Below are 15,910 nucleotides of genomic sequence, written 5' to 3'. Positions count from 1 at the left end.
TTGAAGAACACCTAGGAGGACGCAACGGCGACAAGACGCTAGCCTGCAGACCCCGCCCACTCTCAAGAGGATGAAAGATCAACCGCGGCACGCTCCCGCATGAAGCGCGTAAGTGGAACTATTGTAATTTTGTCGTATAATTTAGTTTGTAATTTCTCTGCCACGGGCGCTCAACGCGGCTAAATATTTGATCTATCAGTGTACATACAGTAATCGACAGACATAGTTACCATGTCATTTTTTTTACAAAATAAGAAGGCCATTTTTATAAGACTTCTGTTATTAAAGTATGTGCGTCATAACTTAAATGAATGCTTTAAGACTTCACTGACGTGCGCTAAGCAGCAACCCATTGGTGTGGATTGCAGTCCATGCCGTTTATCGATTCAAATTGTACGGCGGTACTATTTACGAACGGGGAGGGCTTTCTTGTGAGGAGACTCGCGCAGGTCCGTTTTAATTAGATAACATTAATGTCTCAGCCAGTTTATGCCTGCAACGTTTTATAGCCACCACCAAGGGAGCGTGTTTGAAGACAGTGAATTTTATCAGATGTGGTGTTTCACTGGCACAATGGCTGGACGGCTTCCATCGTTAGTGATCTGCCGCTTCTGACCGCGTAGTGACGTGTAGTTTAAAAAAAAAAAATTGCTAGCTCGCTCGAAACTGCCTCGCTGGAACCGAGCACAATCTGCTTGGAGACTACCCATGAAAGCGGATTAGCTTTGCAGCCTATGTGACCCGTAGACTAAAAGAGCAGAGTTTCGCGTTTTCAACTGAAGTTATTTGCTTGCGTGGTGGATACAACTGATTCCTGTAAATAGTTTCTGAAAAGTGGAAAATAATTATTGTTATAAAGCTATTCCACGTCAAAGGTAATTCAAACGAGACTCCTCTCATTTTGCCACGCTGCTAGAATTCCTAACATGGAATACAGCATAAATGATCAATAGTTTTGGCTGCTTCTGCATAAATGATACACCGCGATAAATTCACTGCACATTGGTGGAAAAAGTAATTCCGGTGATATAGTTGGATTAATTGCATTTGAGACATAATAATATCACTCTGTAGTTACTAATTCATGTGGAAACAATAGTCATCTAATTGAAGCTTGACTATGCACAGCCTTCACAAGGACAGCATTGAAAGAAATGCACATGCAAAACTGTGTTGTGTGTGTGTTTCTGTTATGGAGCGGGATGTGCGCTGTTCTTAGTCAGACATGAATCGCAAACACACCCACACTTTCACCATAGTAATTCAGTCTCTCTTTTTTTTTTTGAACTCCACCCTCCAAGACGCTGCCAATATTTTTTTTCATCCCTTTTGACTCTATTTGTCTCCGGACGTACAAGTCAAGAGTGAGTGTGTCGCTACTGGAACTAACATCAAGGGCCATGTAACGTAAAACTATTCCAACATGTTTTATTCCAATCTCATGACGTCAGATTTGCGTAACTGCCGACGCAAGCACCGGGCGGTTACGAGCAGGGTTGTCTGAAAAGACCAATCAAATGCTCTCCTAGTTTAAAGGACGTTACTTTTGTTTGCTTAAAATCGAATAAAATTGCCTACACTGAGCGGCTTGTCTTATCTAATCGGCTGACAAGAGGTGAAGAGCAAGCTCAAGGGGAGAGGGATTCGACGGAGCCGAGTCAGTGCTTTGAAAATCGATAACCGGATGAAGAGGGTGGTACCGGCGTCTGCTATTGGTCCGCTTTCCCTCACTAGCTTGCGGTGGCTGGTCGAAAATCGCGGCGGCATGCAACGGAAGGTTAAAATTACATCTAAGACGGATCCTCCTCAAAGAACAGTTGGCAGAGCGAGGTCGTAAACGTGCTGAAAGTGCTCGAAAGCGTTACAGGGGGCCACGCAAAAAGCTTTATTGTACGCAAATAAAGCCATGCTCTCAGGCAGGTGCGAGTAGCCAGTGCCTGAGCGATCGACGGCGGCCATTTTTTATTTCTTTCGAAACGAGGCAGCCTGCGGCTATTCAGAAGAAAATTCAGTTTTGTTCGGCATATTAATACATCTTTAACGCTTACACATCACTTTGACGCGGTGAGTTCTTGCAGTTTCGTGATGTCGCGCAGCAGGCACGTGAAGTGGGTGCAGCCCGAAAACTTTTGACCAATTGCAGAAGGCTAATGGCGAAAGGCGTCGAATCAGAAATAACTATTTTTCTTTTCTGTCAAATCATGCATAATCAGTGTGTACACGTCATATCAGATGGGGAGCTATCGCGTTTTCGTGATGTCACATGACAGACAGGTGAAGTGGGGGTGGTCCAAAAAAGTTCTTGACCTATAGCGGAGGGCTGATTGCAGAAATGGCATAGAAAAGTTTGCAATAGATTTACATTATAGCGCCCCAAGGGTCAGAATCCTCGCAAGGTATGTTTCCAAACGTTTCACCTAAAACCTTGATTTGTTCATGTATTGAACTAGCTTCTAGGTGATTCACCATTTTTTCCTTGCATGTTTGTCATGGCTTCGTCATTTCTCTTTTCAGGAAGACGGACAAATTATTGGAGGACGCTTACGCTTCGCGTCTTCGCGTTTTTAAGAAGTCTGAGAAGGTTGAACATCTTCTGAGACTTCTCAGGTGTTTTGTTTCATGACATTTGCTTGTAGGCTGTCATTCTCATAATTCCGAGGAATGACTTGGCAAAGAATGTAAGACAAGGTATGACCAACCTTGGTGATATAAGAACTTTAGTGACGTATAGATTACATAGAGTAACTATATGCCGGCTATGGCGTCGACGCCGACACCGGATTTTCTGCGACAGCGGGATGTTAGTGCTATCGCGTTAACAGAGGGATTATTGGCCTGCTAGCTGCCTACGCCAAGCCATAAGCAGCTCAATGGTCGCTATAATGACAACAGGTCCTCTTCAACTATGTGCCTCACCGTGAAATGTTCGCAAGTTTCCCAGAGTGATAGGTATCAGGAAAGAAGCAGCCTGCAGTTTTGCATCACACCAAGCGGGAATGCTAAAACTTGACATAGAGCTTACTTGCTTTCAAGGCTGTTTTATGACAAACGGAGAAGTGAAATGTTGAGACCCAACTTGTTCGTATTAGCAAGCTCCTACTTGCTAATACACAAACTTTGTCGTCTGCTCCTTGCAGATAAGATCGCACGCTCCCTTGCTGCACGAAAATGCAAATAATTTTAAAACGATCGAACGCGCTCAATGCAATTCTGAGGAAATGATACTTCATGTCGACTTAATCTCTGGCATTCGCTCTCACATCGTTCATGTGCAGTTAACCTGAAATCAATGACTAGGCTACCCCTGCACTGTAAGATCGGAGATAGCTAGTAAAGCCAAGCACGCATAACTAGTCTACTCCACACTTTATGAACATTACAAATCACTAAAAACAATTTTTCTTTCTCTTCAAACAATAGATGGTAATCCTTAGAACAGCGTGTTCCCAAAAATATGAAATGTACTCCCAGAATAAGTTCGACTTAGCGTTCAGCAAATCAACATTGGACGAGCAAAGCAAGCCACCGCATGGGAACTTGTCTTGGTCAGGGCCCTCACAAATACGTTTGCTTGTTGAAACATGGACTGCTGGATGAGGCTTCCCTTGCTCACTTCTGTGGCACAATTGAAATGTTCCTGTCCTTGCAACCTCTCTGTCATGCTTGAACACATAAACCGAGATTTTTTCAACAAGAAACTGTGCGCTGCATTTCCAAGGATCTGTGAGCATTCATTGGGCTTGCTTATGTGTTTATTTAGTGTCCTTGTTTATTCACATAATATTCGCAGGAGTCCTTGCAGACGCTGTTGTATCCATAACGTTCCTTGCTTTCGTATGAGTACTCCACTTGTGTCAAAGCTTTTGCTGGCGTACCTGAACATTAATGTGCAGCAAAAATATCAAAAGCAAACAATGCTTGCTGGAAAATTTAGCATAACGTTTCTTTTTTCCCTAATCTAAGCACCTCTCGCCAATGTATTATGAAAAGAATGGGACATAGCAGCCTTAGCTTATCTTGCTGACACTACATCTTTGACGAGCACTATTTGTATTCCTTTATTTAATCTAGCTGTAATCGTTGAACGCAGACAATATACGTATAGTATGAAACGTGACAAGCAGCACCGTACGCAACTACAGTACGACGGTAGCCCAGCATAAGTATCGCTGTCTGAAGCGTCCTTCTTTCTTCTTTAGCTGCACGCCCAACACGATGAGAAATCTTAGCTTGATTACAGCTTTCAAGCCCATTAAATAGATGACTTTCTGTGTTTCTATGTGTTGTAAACTCAGTGACTGACAGCACTAAGTCCACTTGACCTATACAAATATATGGCCATGTACTGCTTGCTTCACTATTGACAATAAAGAATGTAGGTTTACTTGTTTGAAGTGCTTTTTTTGCGAATTGAGGCCTCTCGGTCACCTGTTGACATAATAGAGATATCTGTAGTCATGTTGTAGCACAGTACACATGAATACCGCACTGACAGCGGTAATAAAAAGCCCCAAACCAGGCACTGAGCAGCGCGACCAGCCCCACCAGCCGCTACCGCAGCGGCCATATGTTTTACTGCATAGTGATGGTCATATAAGTTTTTGGTTTTGCAGCGCCACATCTTGGTCGTGCACTTTAGTTCACGACGCCACCGCTACTCTTATTTCCGTTGTTATGTTATGACTGTATCACCGGGAGTACATTTGCCACTAATGCGCAGTTAATTTACCGCGGTGTATCATTTATGCAGAAACAGCCAAACTGTTTATTGTTTATGCTGTAGTCTATGTTAGGAAATTCAGCAACGAGGCAAAATAACAAGAGCCTCGTTTGGATTACCTTTTCAAGATCAATAACTTTGTAATTATTATTATCTCCCACTTTTAATAAATGACTACGGGAATCTGTTTGATCCGCCTCGCAGGCAAAGAAGTTCCAAAAAGAAAATGTGAAGCACTGCTTTTTTTACTCCCCGGTGCACACGCCCACAGGCTTCGAAGCTAATCAGCTTTTGTGACTAGTATCCGAGCAGATTGTGCTTGGTTCCAGCGATGAATTTTAGCGCTAGCTAGCACACTTTCTTTTTTCAAGCTACACATTATTACGCCATTACGCCATTACGCCATTACGCCATGCTTCCAGACGCAGCAGATCACTAACGACGGAAGCCGTGAAAAGCTTATGCCATTGAAACGCCGCAGCTGATAAAATTCACCGTCTTGAAACACGTTCGCTTGGTGGCGGCAATCGAATTTCGGACGCAGAACCTGGCTCAGATATTAATGTTATCTAATTAAAACGAACCTGCGTGATGCTGCTCAATGGAAACGACCGCCCCGTTCACAAATGTTACCGCCGTACAATTGGAATCAGTAAACGGCACGGACTGCAGTCGATACCAGTGGGCCGCTGCTTATCACACAACAGTAAGGGTTTAAGAACGTTTATTCAAGTAATAAAGCAGATACTTTAATAATAGCTGTCCAATAAAAACAATGGTCTTCTTATTTTGTAAGAAATGACATGTTAAATATGTATGTCCTTTATTATATGTACATTTATAGATCAAGTATTCAGCTGCGTTGAGCGCCCCTAGCAGGAAAAATACGAATTAGAGTATCTCCACTTACGCGCCTTATGCTTGAACACGCTGCGGTTGATTTTTCGCCTTGGCGATCGCTGGAAGTTGAGCATATGCGGGGAATGCTTCAAGCTTCAGCACACTCTAGCACAAGCTAATGTGTCGCTCTCCGTCAGGACGCTTGTAGAGCTGACCGCTCCGTAACAATGCATTTAGACGTCTTTGTTACTCGTTACTTGAATCGTCTTGCGTCTCTGCCTGGGCCCCTGTCTGCTGGTCAAGCTCCAGACTGCTAGGCCCGCGCTTTCTCCACTGTCCTGGGGAAACCGTTATTAACAATGCCAAGTACAAAGTAATGTTCGAACTCGTGCGTGCATACCGTTACGGATCGAGACCACGCACCTCTAAAAATGACAATCATTCCACTTTGTGAAGATGGAATGGCAGCGAAAGCTGACGACAGTCAAAGCTCTCAAACGAAAAGCAAAGTCCTCTCGCTGCCATTCCATCTTCACAAAGTGGAATGGTTGTCATTTTTTGCGCTGCGAGTCTGGCATCGTTGCTTGCTCGGAGGTGCCCGGGCTAGCGATTGTCGTTTTCGTTCAGCATCGCCGAAATGTTCTTCGTCGGTGGTCGTTTCGCGCCGGCGCCGTTTACATTCTCGTTGCTGTTCCCTCTGGCGCTTCTCGTACGCATGTTGTTCTTCGGGTGTACGAACTATACTTGTCCCCCCCATCGATAACGCAGCTGTTTATAGCTCCGATGCCTCTCCTGCTTATATACTGCAATAACCTTGACGTCACGTTCATGTTCATGGCGAGTGTTCTAATTAGTTCTGCATTTTGACATCTGCGCCGGCGCACTGCACCTGTATGTATTGGTTAGAAATCGCTAAGTCCGCTTCTGTTGCAGGACGCCGAAAAAACTATGAAAGGTTACTCATATACAGCTTTCGCTGCAATAATACAAAAAATAACCTGATCGAAGCAATCTCACTTGAAGTTCAGCACACTCTAAAGCTAATACATTCAATTTCAAACCCCACACTCAATAATTGCAAAAACCGCATCAAAAGATAATATCCGCCATTTAAGATGAAAATTTTAAAAAATTGTTCTACATAGCAAAGTTCTTTCACCGTTCGCCGAGTCCACAACTATTCGCTATTGTGGTCGCACCGTCAGAGCTTTCTCAACGTGAGCTGCAGCCACGGCGCCGCCGTTAAACAATCGTTCGCACAGAGTTTCCCTACGAAAAATACTGGAGGAAACTGTAGTGCGAGTGCCTACCGGAATTGCAGTCTAGGTGGTCCAGCCTTCATAGGAATGATTAGCAGTGTAGGCATTAGCCTACACATCGTTCTTCTGGCTTCAGACGTACTTGACTTCTCAATGTGACCAATTTCTACAAAATATTGCGTTATAAATGCAGAAATTCGCAATGATTGTGCATGGGCAAAAACCTGTAACTGCCCTGCTGTCTTTAGAAAACGACGAGTGCTTTGAGATATTTAAATGCGAAGCGTGATAAATACTCTGACATGAACGTTTGTAGCCACGAGCACGAAAACCAGACACATTCACGTGGGAACAATTTCTTGCATGACAGCTGAACAAATGGCGCCACCAGTGTTGCTTCCAGCAATTTTTTAACAAACTGTATGATCGTTGGATTTCCAAGTAACAAGCTCTTGAGCATCCCAACATGAAGGCTGTAGAGCCTCTCTGACTCGCACTATGAATATGCGAAACACGAACGGCGAGTGAGTTCCTCGCACATTACCCACAGCGGCTCCTGGGAACTACCGTACATTTAGTGGTACCCAAGTCTGGTGGCGTCGGCCTTCCGCCTAACCGCTATACACAAGGCAACTTCTCGGCCGACTCTGCTTTAGCACGCTCACTCCAGGTTACAGCTCCTTTCTGCGTCTGAAAATCTCAAAAATATGAAGCAGCAAAACTAGCACCAAATGATTAAGCAAAAAATTCTGTAATTTGTTTTTCTCGTTGTAGGCTCGAGCACAGTTTTCTATTTTGTTATGTATTTAATACACTCCCCAATCCGAACACCAGGTGCCAATATGAGAAACTGCGTCTTGCAGAATTGGCGACTTTGCTACGAAACTTTCTCATAAACTACACAGTTATCTACGAATAACTTTACAGAAGCGCCATTTGGGAACACTGTGTTTCACGCGGTTGATGTAAATAAAAAAATAAGAAATGTAAAGAGAAACGCAAACGGTAAAGTGCAACGAGAATGCATGGAAGAAGCGAATGGACAAACACGTGTGAACAATATCTTCAACACATCATGTTAGTAGAAACAGTGCAGAAATATGCAGCCTGTATTGCCAGTGCTCCGTTTCCAATAAGTTCGTTTGTTTAATTAAGTTGGCGCCGCCTGAACCTGTTCCTAGCTTCGGTTAGTTTCAAATCACTCAAGTAGAAAGGGGTCACTTACGTGGACGGGTGCTAATTACAACTTGTATTCGAAAGAAAACATATGAGATGAAGGAAAGGTGGCCTATACAGTGTGTGATGATAGAGCAAAAAAAATTTAGCAATCAAGAAATGGCAAAGTCCCAAATCTGAAATGAGCGTTCTTTGCAGCAGTTACATTATTGTTGTTCATATACAACTATAATCCTTAGAAAACTCACAAGGTGTTTGATGCCATTACCAAAGGGGTGTGATTTGGCTTTCTTGAAGTAATGGCTGACTGTGATTGGCTATTACCTTTAACAGACACTTTACTAATATTCCGCAATACCTTATACGAAACACTACTAGTCGCGAAATTATACATTTAGAAGACTACTCGCCTAAGAGTCAGATAGAAAGTTCTTCATGGCAAAGTTTGGTGATACTTCGCTTAGTCTCATCTTCTAAGTGTTCTTCCTGCAAAACCGTCCGGGATCCGGCTGTACACATAAAACGTTGTCTCTGTGACATTTACTCGTGTATTCTTGAAACGCCATTCAGGCGAGCTTGCTTCTATTATTGTATGTTGTTACGATTTTCAAAATTGTTGTCCTGCCACATTTCACGAGCAGGCGAATCTAGCAGACGGTAAGGAGTATTCGCAAAATAACCGGGAGCGCAACAGGAGTGATCTTATGACATGTATTGTGATACTGCATATGGAGAGCTCTGAAAATAACGAGACATAAATTTATCATATCTCTGCTGAGTAACACACTGACAGCTTTTGTTAAAATTATACGGATTACACCGAGCTTTCACTATATATGTCGTTCGCATTTGTTGTGCGCGGTTCCCGTGGCGGATCCTGACACTTCAGAATTCGGAATTCTGAGTGTATAATTTTTTATATTCGCCAGTTGTTGAAGTTCATGGTATATCGCAGGAACTCACCAAAAGAGCCTGTAGTCAGCCTCGCAGTCGCAGGCAAAGTAGCTTGTACGTTTTCGAATTTGACAAAGTGTACGTCTGCCTTTAAATGTGCGCTGCTTCACACAATGGGCTTGAACTTTACGTTGATCGGTAATGGGAACGTTGGAATTCCTCCGAAGTGCGTAGCAAGAAGTTAAAATCCATCCGGGATCCTTCGCATCCTGAAGCTACTTTCAGATAAATGCCAGCTTTCATTCATAATGCCAGCCAAATTGATTTGGTAAATGGCGATTGCTTATTATCTATGCACCACATCGCGCGGCGCAGATCCTCTTGGGCAATGTTCGCGGTGAGGGCATCGTGTTGTACGACATGATGCGACGACTGTACGCGGATTCCGACGACCCGAGGGGACTGTGGCCTGCCGTGAGGAACGAGCTCTTCGAGTACGGCATCAGGGACGTCGACGGCGTGTGGAACCTCTACTCTGTTGGCGATGAGAGCATGAACGTGCGTCGACCGCGCACGGAACAGCTCTCGCTGGCGCACCTGTTTCATGGATTTCCTTAATGCTTCCAAGCGCAAGAAATTCCGAATCTAAACAGCGAGCGTCATTACAACTTCCATTTAGACGTAAACAGACGCGATTATGCGAGAGCGATGTCAGGAATACTGATCACAGCTGACGAGCGCAGTTTGGGATAGTTGGTGAATAGTGACAGAATAATAGAGCAATAACGAGACATGGATAGGGTAGGCGAGACACACAAGTGCTGACATTTAATCATTCTTTACTTGAAGCAGGACATGAAGTATATGTACAGGATTTCAGAGGAAGTGCGCATGGTCACCCAGCCACTGCTTCCGCCCGAAGGAACGCAACTTGCTTCTCAGATAACCCGGTTGATCGGAAGAAGATGCATCGTGTGCCTAGCCGATTCCTAGCCGAATTGTAGCCGATGAGCTTGCAAGGTGTATCCACTTGCAATAAATTTTCAGAATGACGCCAGCTTTGGGATATGCGCCATTAAACTTGCCGTGAAAATGCAATGTTGTTCCACTTACTTTTTTAAACAATGCAATGAACACGAAAGAATGCAATGAAACAAGAAAGTAAGGTGAACGGCCATGTATTTCGTTCCATACTTTAGGAAATATATCGAAGCTGGGGTCCTATAACGTAAAACTATTCCAATATGTTTTTTTTTCAATCTCATGACGTCAAACTTCGGTATATATAATCGCCGAGGTGACCCGCAGGCTTGTCTGCACAGACCAATCAAACGCTCTCCTCGTTCATAGGAGGTCACTTTTGTTTGCTTGAAAAACGAATAGCATTGCCTACACTGAGCGGCTTGTCTTATCTAATTGACTGACAAGAGGCAAGGAGCACGCTCAAGTAGAGAGGGATAAGGTTGGGCCGAGTCACTGCACTGAAAATCGATAACCGGATGAAGAGGGTGATGCCGGAGTCTACGATTGGTCCGCTTTCCCTTACTTAGCTTGCGGTGGCTAGTCGAAAGTCGCGGTGGCATGCAGCGGAAGCTTCAGAGTGACGCTAAAACGTATCCTCTGCAAATAATAGTTGGCAGAGCGAGGTCGAAACATGCCCAAAGTGCTAGAAAAGGTTACACGGCCACGCAAAAAGTTTTATTATACGCAAAAAAACCCATGCTCTCCGGCAGGTGCGAGTAGCCAGTGACTGAGCGATTGGCGGCAGCCATATTTTATTCCTTTCGGAACGGGGCAGCCTGCGGCTATTCAGAAAAAAAATCAGTTTTGTTTGGCATATTAATATATCTTTAACGTGTATACGTCACTTTGACGCGGTGGGTTTTAGCATTTTTGTGACGTCATGTGACAGGCAGGTGAAGTTGGTGCAGCCCGAAAACTTTTGACCAATGATCGAGGGCTAGTGGCGAAAAGGCGTCGAAACGAAAATAACTAGTTTTTTTGTTCGGTCAAATCATGCATAATCAGTGTGTTCACGTCATATCAGATGGCGAGCTATTGCGGTTTTCGTGACGTCTCGTGAAAGACAGGCGAAGTGGGTGTGGCCCACAAGAGTTTTTGACCAATCGCGGAGGGCTGATTGCAGAATTGGAATAGAAAAGTTTGAAATTGTTTTATGTTTTAGCGCCCCTGGTGTCATCCTCTAAATTCACTTCAAATTGTTACGTCTTGCAAGCTAATAGGCTGCACTTCGTAAATTGTAATATGTGTTGTAAAGTAATTACCTAGAAAGTTAATTATTGAATGAGTGTTAATTATTTCGATACATGTTTCATTCTGTCGTGCTAGTGATGTCTGCCTCTTCCAATAATCCAGCTCAAGGACAAGTATTATGCTATCTGCCACAGGCGATATTTAAAGAAAATTCCATAAAACTTTCAATGATCACCCGGTATAGTACAGGCTGCGAATCCGAATGCTCAAGGCTGCGTTCAGAGGATGCGAAGGTACTCGGCTTATTTCAGAGATCCGCGGTCCGTAAACTATTGCGGTCGAACGTACAAGGGTGTTTCTATTATGCAAAAAGGTGAGGCGTGCAGACAGGACACAAGAGAAGAGGAGTGGACAACACGAATGCCGTCCACTTCTCTTGTGTCCTGTATGCACGCCTCACCTTTTTGCATAATGAATCCTTACCCACTAGCTCAGCTTTCTGTCGTTTTAAGCTGACCCTATTGTTGTTTCAACTTACCTGAACACACTGTTTAGCGAAAACGGAACGTACACTGCCCCCTCGCACCGCTTCTTTCTCTGCGCGTGTCGACCTGCGTGCGTGACAGCCTCCACGCGGCATTATCCATCTCTCCCCCCCCCCCTTTTTTTTTTTGTTGTTAGCGCAGGACGCTAATGAGACAAGCGACGAGCCCAGTGAGCGATCAGCTCTGACGCGGCTTCTAGGCGACGCGTTCCACGTGTGCCCGCTCCAGTACTTCGCACAGGCACTGAGCGCCAAGGGCCACCGAGTCTTCGCGTACGTGTTCTCCGCCAAGCCGGCCGGCAGCCACTGGAGCAAGCAACGCTGGCCGGCGCAGTACGAGGACCTGCCCTATTTCCTGGGCGCTCCTTTGGCGAGGAGGGCGTATACCTGGGAGAAACCGCTTAGTGCCAAGCTGATGGACCTGCTGGCCGGCTTCGCTCATCACGGGTGAGCGGAGGGGGCGGCGGCGATGGTGGTCCCGCGTTCAGAGTTGTTGGTGCGGAAAAAGAGTGCTTTACGCGGGTATCGAGGAAAACAAGCGGGAACCCCGTCTGTGACACCACGCAGTGGCTTCACCGCTCCACATATTTGGATGCGCAATAATATATAACATCATTATTATTATTGCTATCGTCATCATTCCTTAGTACCAGTCTTCTTTAGGCCCCAGGCGAACGCAGGGCTGGGCAAAGATACTTCGAAATTGTATCGTGATACAGTTACAAGATACTGTGGCGACAAGTATTTGACATACAAATACAAATTCCAAAATACTGGAGCATTGATTGTATGCGATACGATAGTCGCCATTTATACCATCAGGTACTTCAGTGCATTCGATTCATCATTATTTATCCGCTGTAAGGGTCGCTGCAGGTTTACAATATTTTGGCTTGAAAAATAATTCTTTACGACTGCCAACAAACCTCCCACTCCTTAAAAGTTAGTCTCTCAAGGTCTAAGGATTTTTTCGAGGTTCTAACAAAGTACCATATCCCTATTCCACAACAGTATATGCATGGGCTTGGCAGGACTTGCACGAGATCAATGCAGTTATGCTGAGTAATCAGTGATTTTTTTCATGCTGCCTTTATAATCGATTTGAGGAACTGCTTCTGCAGTTCAGTTATAAGGCAGGTCAGCGTCTTATGTTACGTATTCGTTCGTATAGTTTCGCTATCGTGCCACATGCTGCCTCAGTGTGCTATCCGCAGATTACTCAACAGTCAAGACGTAGTCCACCTATTACGCATTCGATAGCATCGCCCGTTTTCTATGGGTATAACAATATTTGTTTACAATACATCGAGCTATGTACTTTTTGTTTGTACGCCGCAGTACACGACAGTAAATGTAGCTTGCGGTATAAAGATATCGACTTGGAAACACCAGAAAGCTAAAAGGACGAGCTTTGTGACATATACCACAATCACATTCCAAAGCAGATAGTCAATCACCATCACCATCATAACACAACCGGAAAGCGAATTTGCATCAATGTGCAAAGTGCACATAACTTTCTTTTTAAATCTAGGATTTTATTACGTGCCCAAATAAAGCTGTGATTATGAGCAGTGGGGGACATCGGAATAAATCTGACCACATGCGGATGTTTAACGAGGCCCTAATGCATGGTACACGAGCGTTCTTGCATACCCCCCCCCCCCCCCCCCCCCCGTCGGAATGAGGTCGCTATGGCCGGGATGGAACCCGCAACCTCGTTCTTAGCCACGCAATATTATAGGCCCTCATCTTAGCGTAAATTTAAGGCAAGGTTTTAGTTCAATGTAGAGCAGTGCGTACCGCTGATGATCTTGAAAAACGCACATCTTAATTTCGCTTTGTCCCCGTAAGAGAAAAAAATGACGTATAGACCCTGTAACAGCAGATTATTTTCTATGTACGAGAGCATGGTGACTGTAATTAGCCATTATCAGCTCTTATGTAGAAATTTTCAGAAACTTGGCTTGTAAGCGGTGCTAGAGATCTCTGCGATCCCCCGCGTCTTCCGCAAGACTCGTTATTCGCGTTCTAATGAGAAGGCGTTGGAGACTCTAAGAACGTGTAGAACGTTAGGAACTTTCCTTTTCTTCTTCTTTATTTTTCTTAACAAAAAATAAGAAGTGGATTCTCTCACACTCCTTCCTCATCGTGACGGCTGCCGTATTGTTCTGGCTCATGGTATCGATATCACTCCTATTACTCGTCTGCTCGTCAGACCGGCAATAACTTTTGTCAAATTCGGAACTGCTCGTCAGAACTGCTCATCTGATTCGGAACATCTGTCGCGGAATAATCTGGCAACAAGTGTTATTTAGGTCCTGTCACTTCAAACAGTATGCCGGTGAACAGGCAGACAGAGAGACATCGGCGACCAGGTGACCGCGGTACGCAGAATAAGTTATATGTTGTAGGTAATCATTATATGCTTCTACGCTGTGCAAAATAATATATGCGAAACTGTCAACTGGGACAACGGTGCATTTCACGACATATGTGCAAAACGTATTTCTCAAAGCTGGTTCTAAGCATGAAGTTTCTACCAATATTGTATGTCTATGAGCATTGGCTTCACTTGAACGTCAAAAGGGCAACACTCCACCTAACGACAATCATTTAACTGTTACTTAATGAAGCTCAGTTAATTACGCTAGCACCATACAGCATGCTATTTTCTCGGTCGTATGTCGTTACTAAAAATATGAGTTAGCAGAAAGGTGTTGTCTCTTAAACAAGATTTAACTGCCGTTAAATAATGCTCTAAACGCCGTAAGCAAGCAGCAGTCTTAACGTTACACTGACAGACTGCTGGTTATCTGTAGCGCAAATCACGCCGCCTACCCAACTCCGCTCCTTCCTCGCCTTTGCGTTTTAATATATGTACTGCCGTTCTGCTACCTGTTGAAGTTACGCTCGTCACTTTAAGTCTCATTGTTCGTTTAGCGATGCTTGCTCCGCAATAAGTCTTATAAAATAAAAAGAATACTAGTTCTGATTTTTCATAAAGTTGTTGGCCGTGTGCGATTGCATGCATTTGACATAATGACGAAAGACCCTTTTGTGTGAAACCTCTGCGTGAATAATACGCTGGTGTAGCGCCGAGCTACATTTGATATACATCACAACGCGGCGCAAAAGAATCCTATTGACGGAGAGACGGAAATGCCTTGCTACTGGAGCCTCTTTATATGCAGCTTGCTAGAGCAAAAGTGCGTTTGCAACTTCCGCAAACATTTTCTGAAAGGAAGACCTCTATGTTCCACGAGACAGGCGTTGGAAAGTGAAGCTATCGGGAACGCGGAGTTGAAAAACCGCTTTCGACGGGCGCACACGGGTCTTTGAACAATAACGCCGTATCGAAACCGGTCCTGGAGAAGTTTAGAAAGCCAATGAGCAACAAACGCGATGATGAACGAATTGATTTCTGGTGAATGCTAGGTGTGACGTGCTCGCAGAAATGCAAAGTAGTACTTACTGATGAGCAGTTTGGTCATAAGCATACTGCCAAGTTACTGAATTTGCAATCAGTCAGCGGTCGCACTAAATGGTAATGACGTACTGGGAACAATGAAGGGTAGCCTGCATTATAGTAGAAGGTCGGTAAACAAAAAGCGAAACTCTTGCATCAATCTTAGCGTACATTATTATTCGCAGCGCACAGAACTACACGCAGACAATGCGAATCTCGCCTACGTATTGTAGAAGCAATTTTACTTGACTTTTTAGAGCGCAGCACTTAGGTGCCCGTTCCTGTGGCGAGCGTCGGGGTCGGCGCAACCGAGCGAGCGAGCACAGCAAAAGATGAAAAAGCGAACGCGCAGCGCAGCGGGGGATGAAAGAGGCGAGGAGGAAAGCGCAGGAGGAAGATGCCCCAGAATCATGAGGCGGAGAGTGTAGGAGGAGGGTGCATCGAAAGGGTGAAAAAAAAAGCGTAGTGCGGCGACGATTGCTACGAGATGGCGCCAGAGTAGCGCGCATCGCCTGGGGGGTCTGTCGGCGGCGGCTGCTGTGAATCGCTCCCACGCGTCACCCACGTGCTGGCTCTCGCGATCTTCAAACTAGCCAGGCAGTCGCGCGACACTATGCTCGTTTGCAACGTGCCTCATGAGGCAGATTGTGCACGCCAGCCAATATATCACGAAATGAAAACAGGTATAGGGCTGGGCTCAAATTTCGCATTAGGGAGTATCGTAACCGTCGGTGAAATTCGTTTTCACAACTCGTCAAAACAGGCATTGTTTAGTGGGCGACCAACGCGATGTA

The 15,910-nt window shown here is 44.7% G+C and overlaps 1 protein-coding gene across 1 annotated transcript in view; it reads left to right on the top strand.

Moving 5' to 3' along the window:
* The window catches only part of LOC142584107 (acetylcholinesterase-like), a 48,813-nt gene that overhangs the window by 24,353 nt on the left and 8,550 nt on the right, over positions 1-15,910 (top strand). Inside the window, exons 7-8 of the mRNA XM_075694555.1 lie at positions 9,265-9,447; positions 11,790-12,094. Coding sequence (XP_075550670.1) covers positions 9,265-9,447; positions 11,790-12,094 — 488 coding nt within the window. The remainder of the gene's footprint in view (positions 1-9,264; positions 9,448-11,789; positions 12,095-15,910) is intronic.

The sequence above is a fragment of the Dermacentor variabilis genome, chromosome 1 (assembly GCF_050947875.1).
Source record: "Dermacentor variabilis isolate Ectoservices chromosome 1, ASM5094787v1, whole genome shotgun sequence".
NCBI classification, from domain to species: Eukaryota; Metazoa; Arthropoda; class Arachnida; order Ixodida; family Ixodidae; genus Dermacentor; species Dermacentor variabilis.
This window is presented reverse-complemented; position numbering and strand designations above follow the sequence as displayed.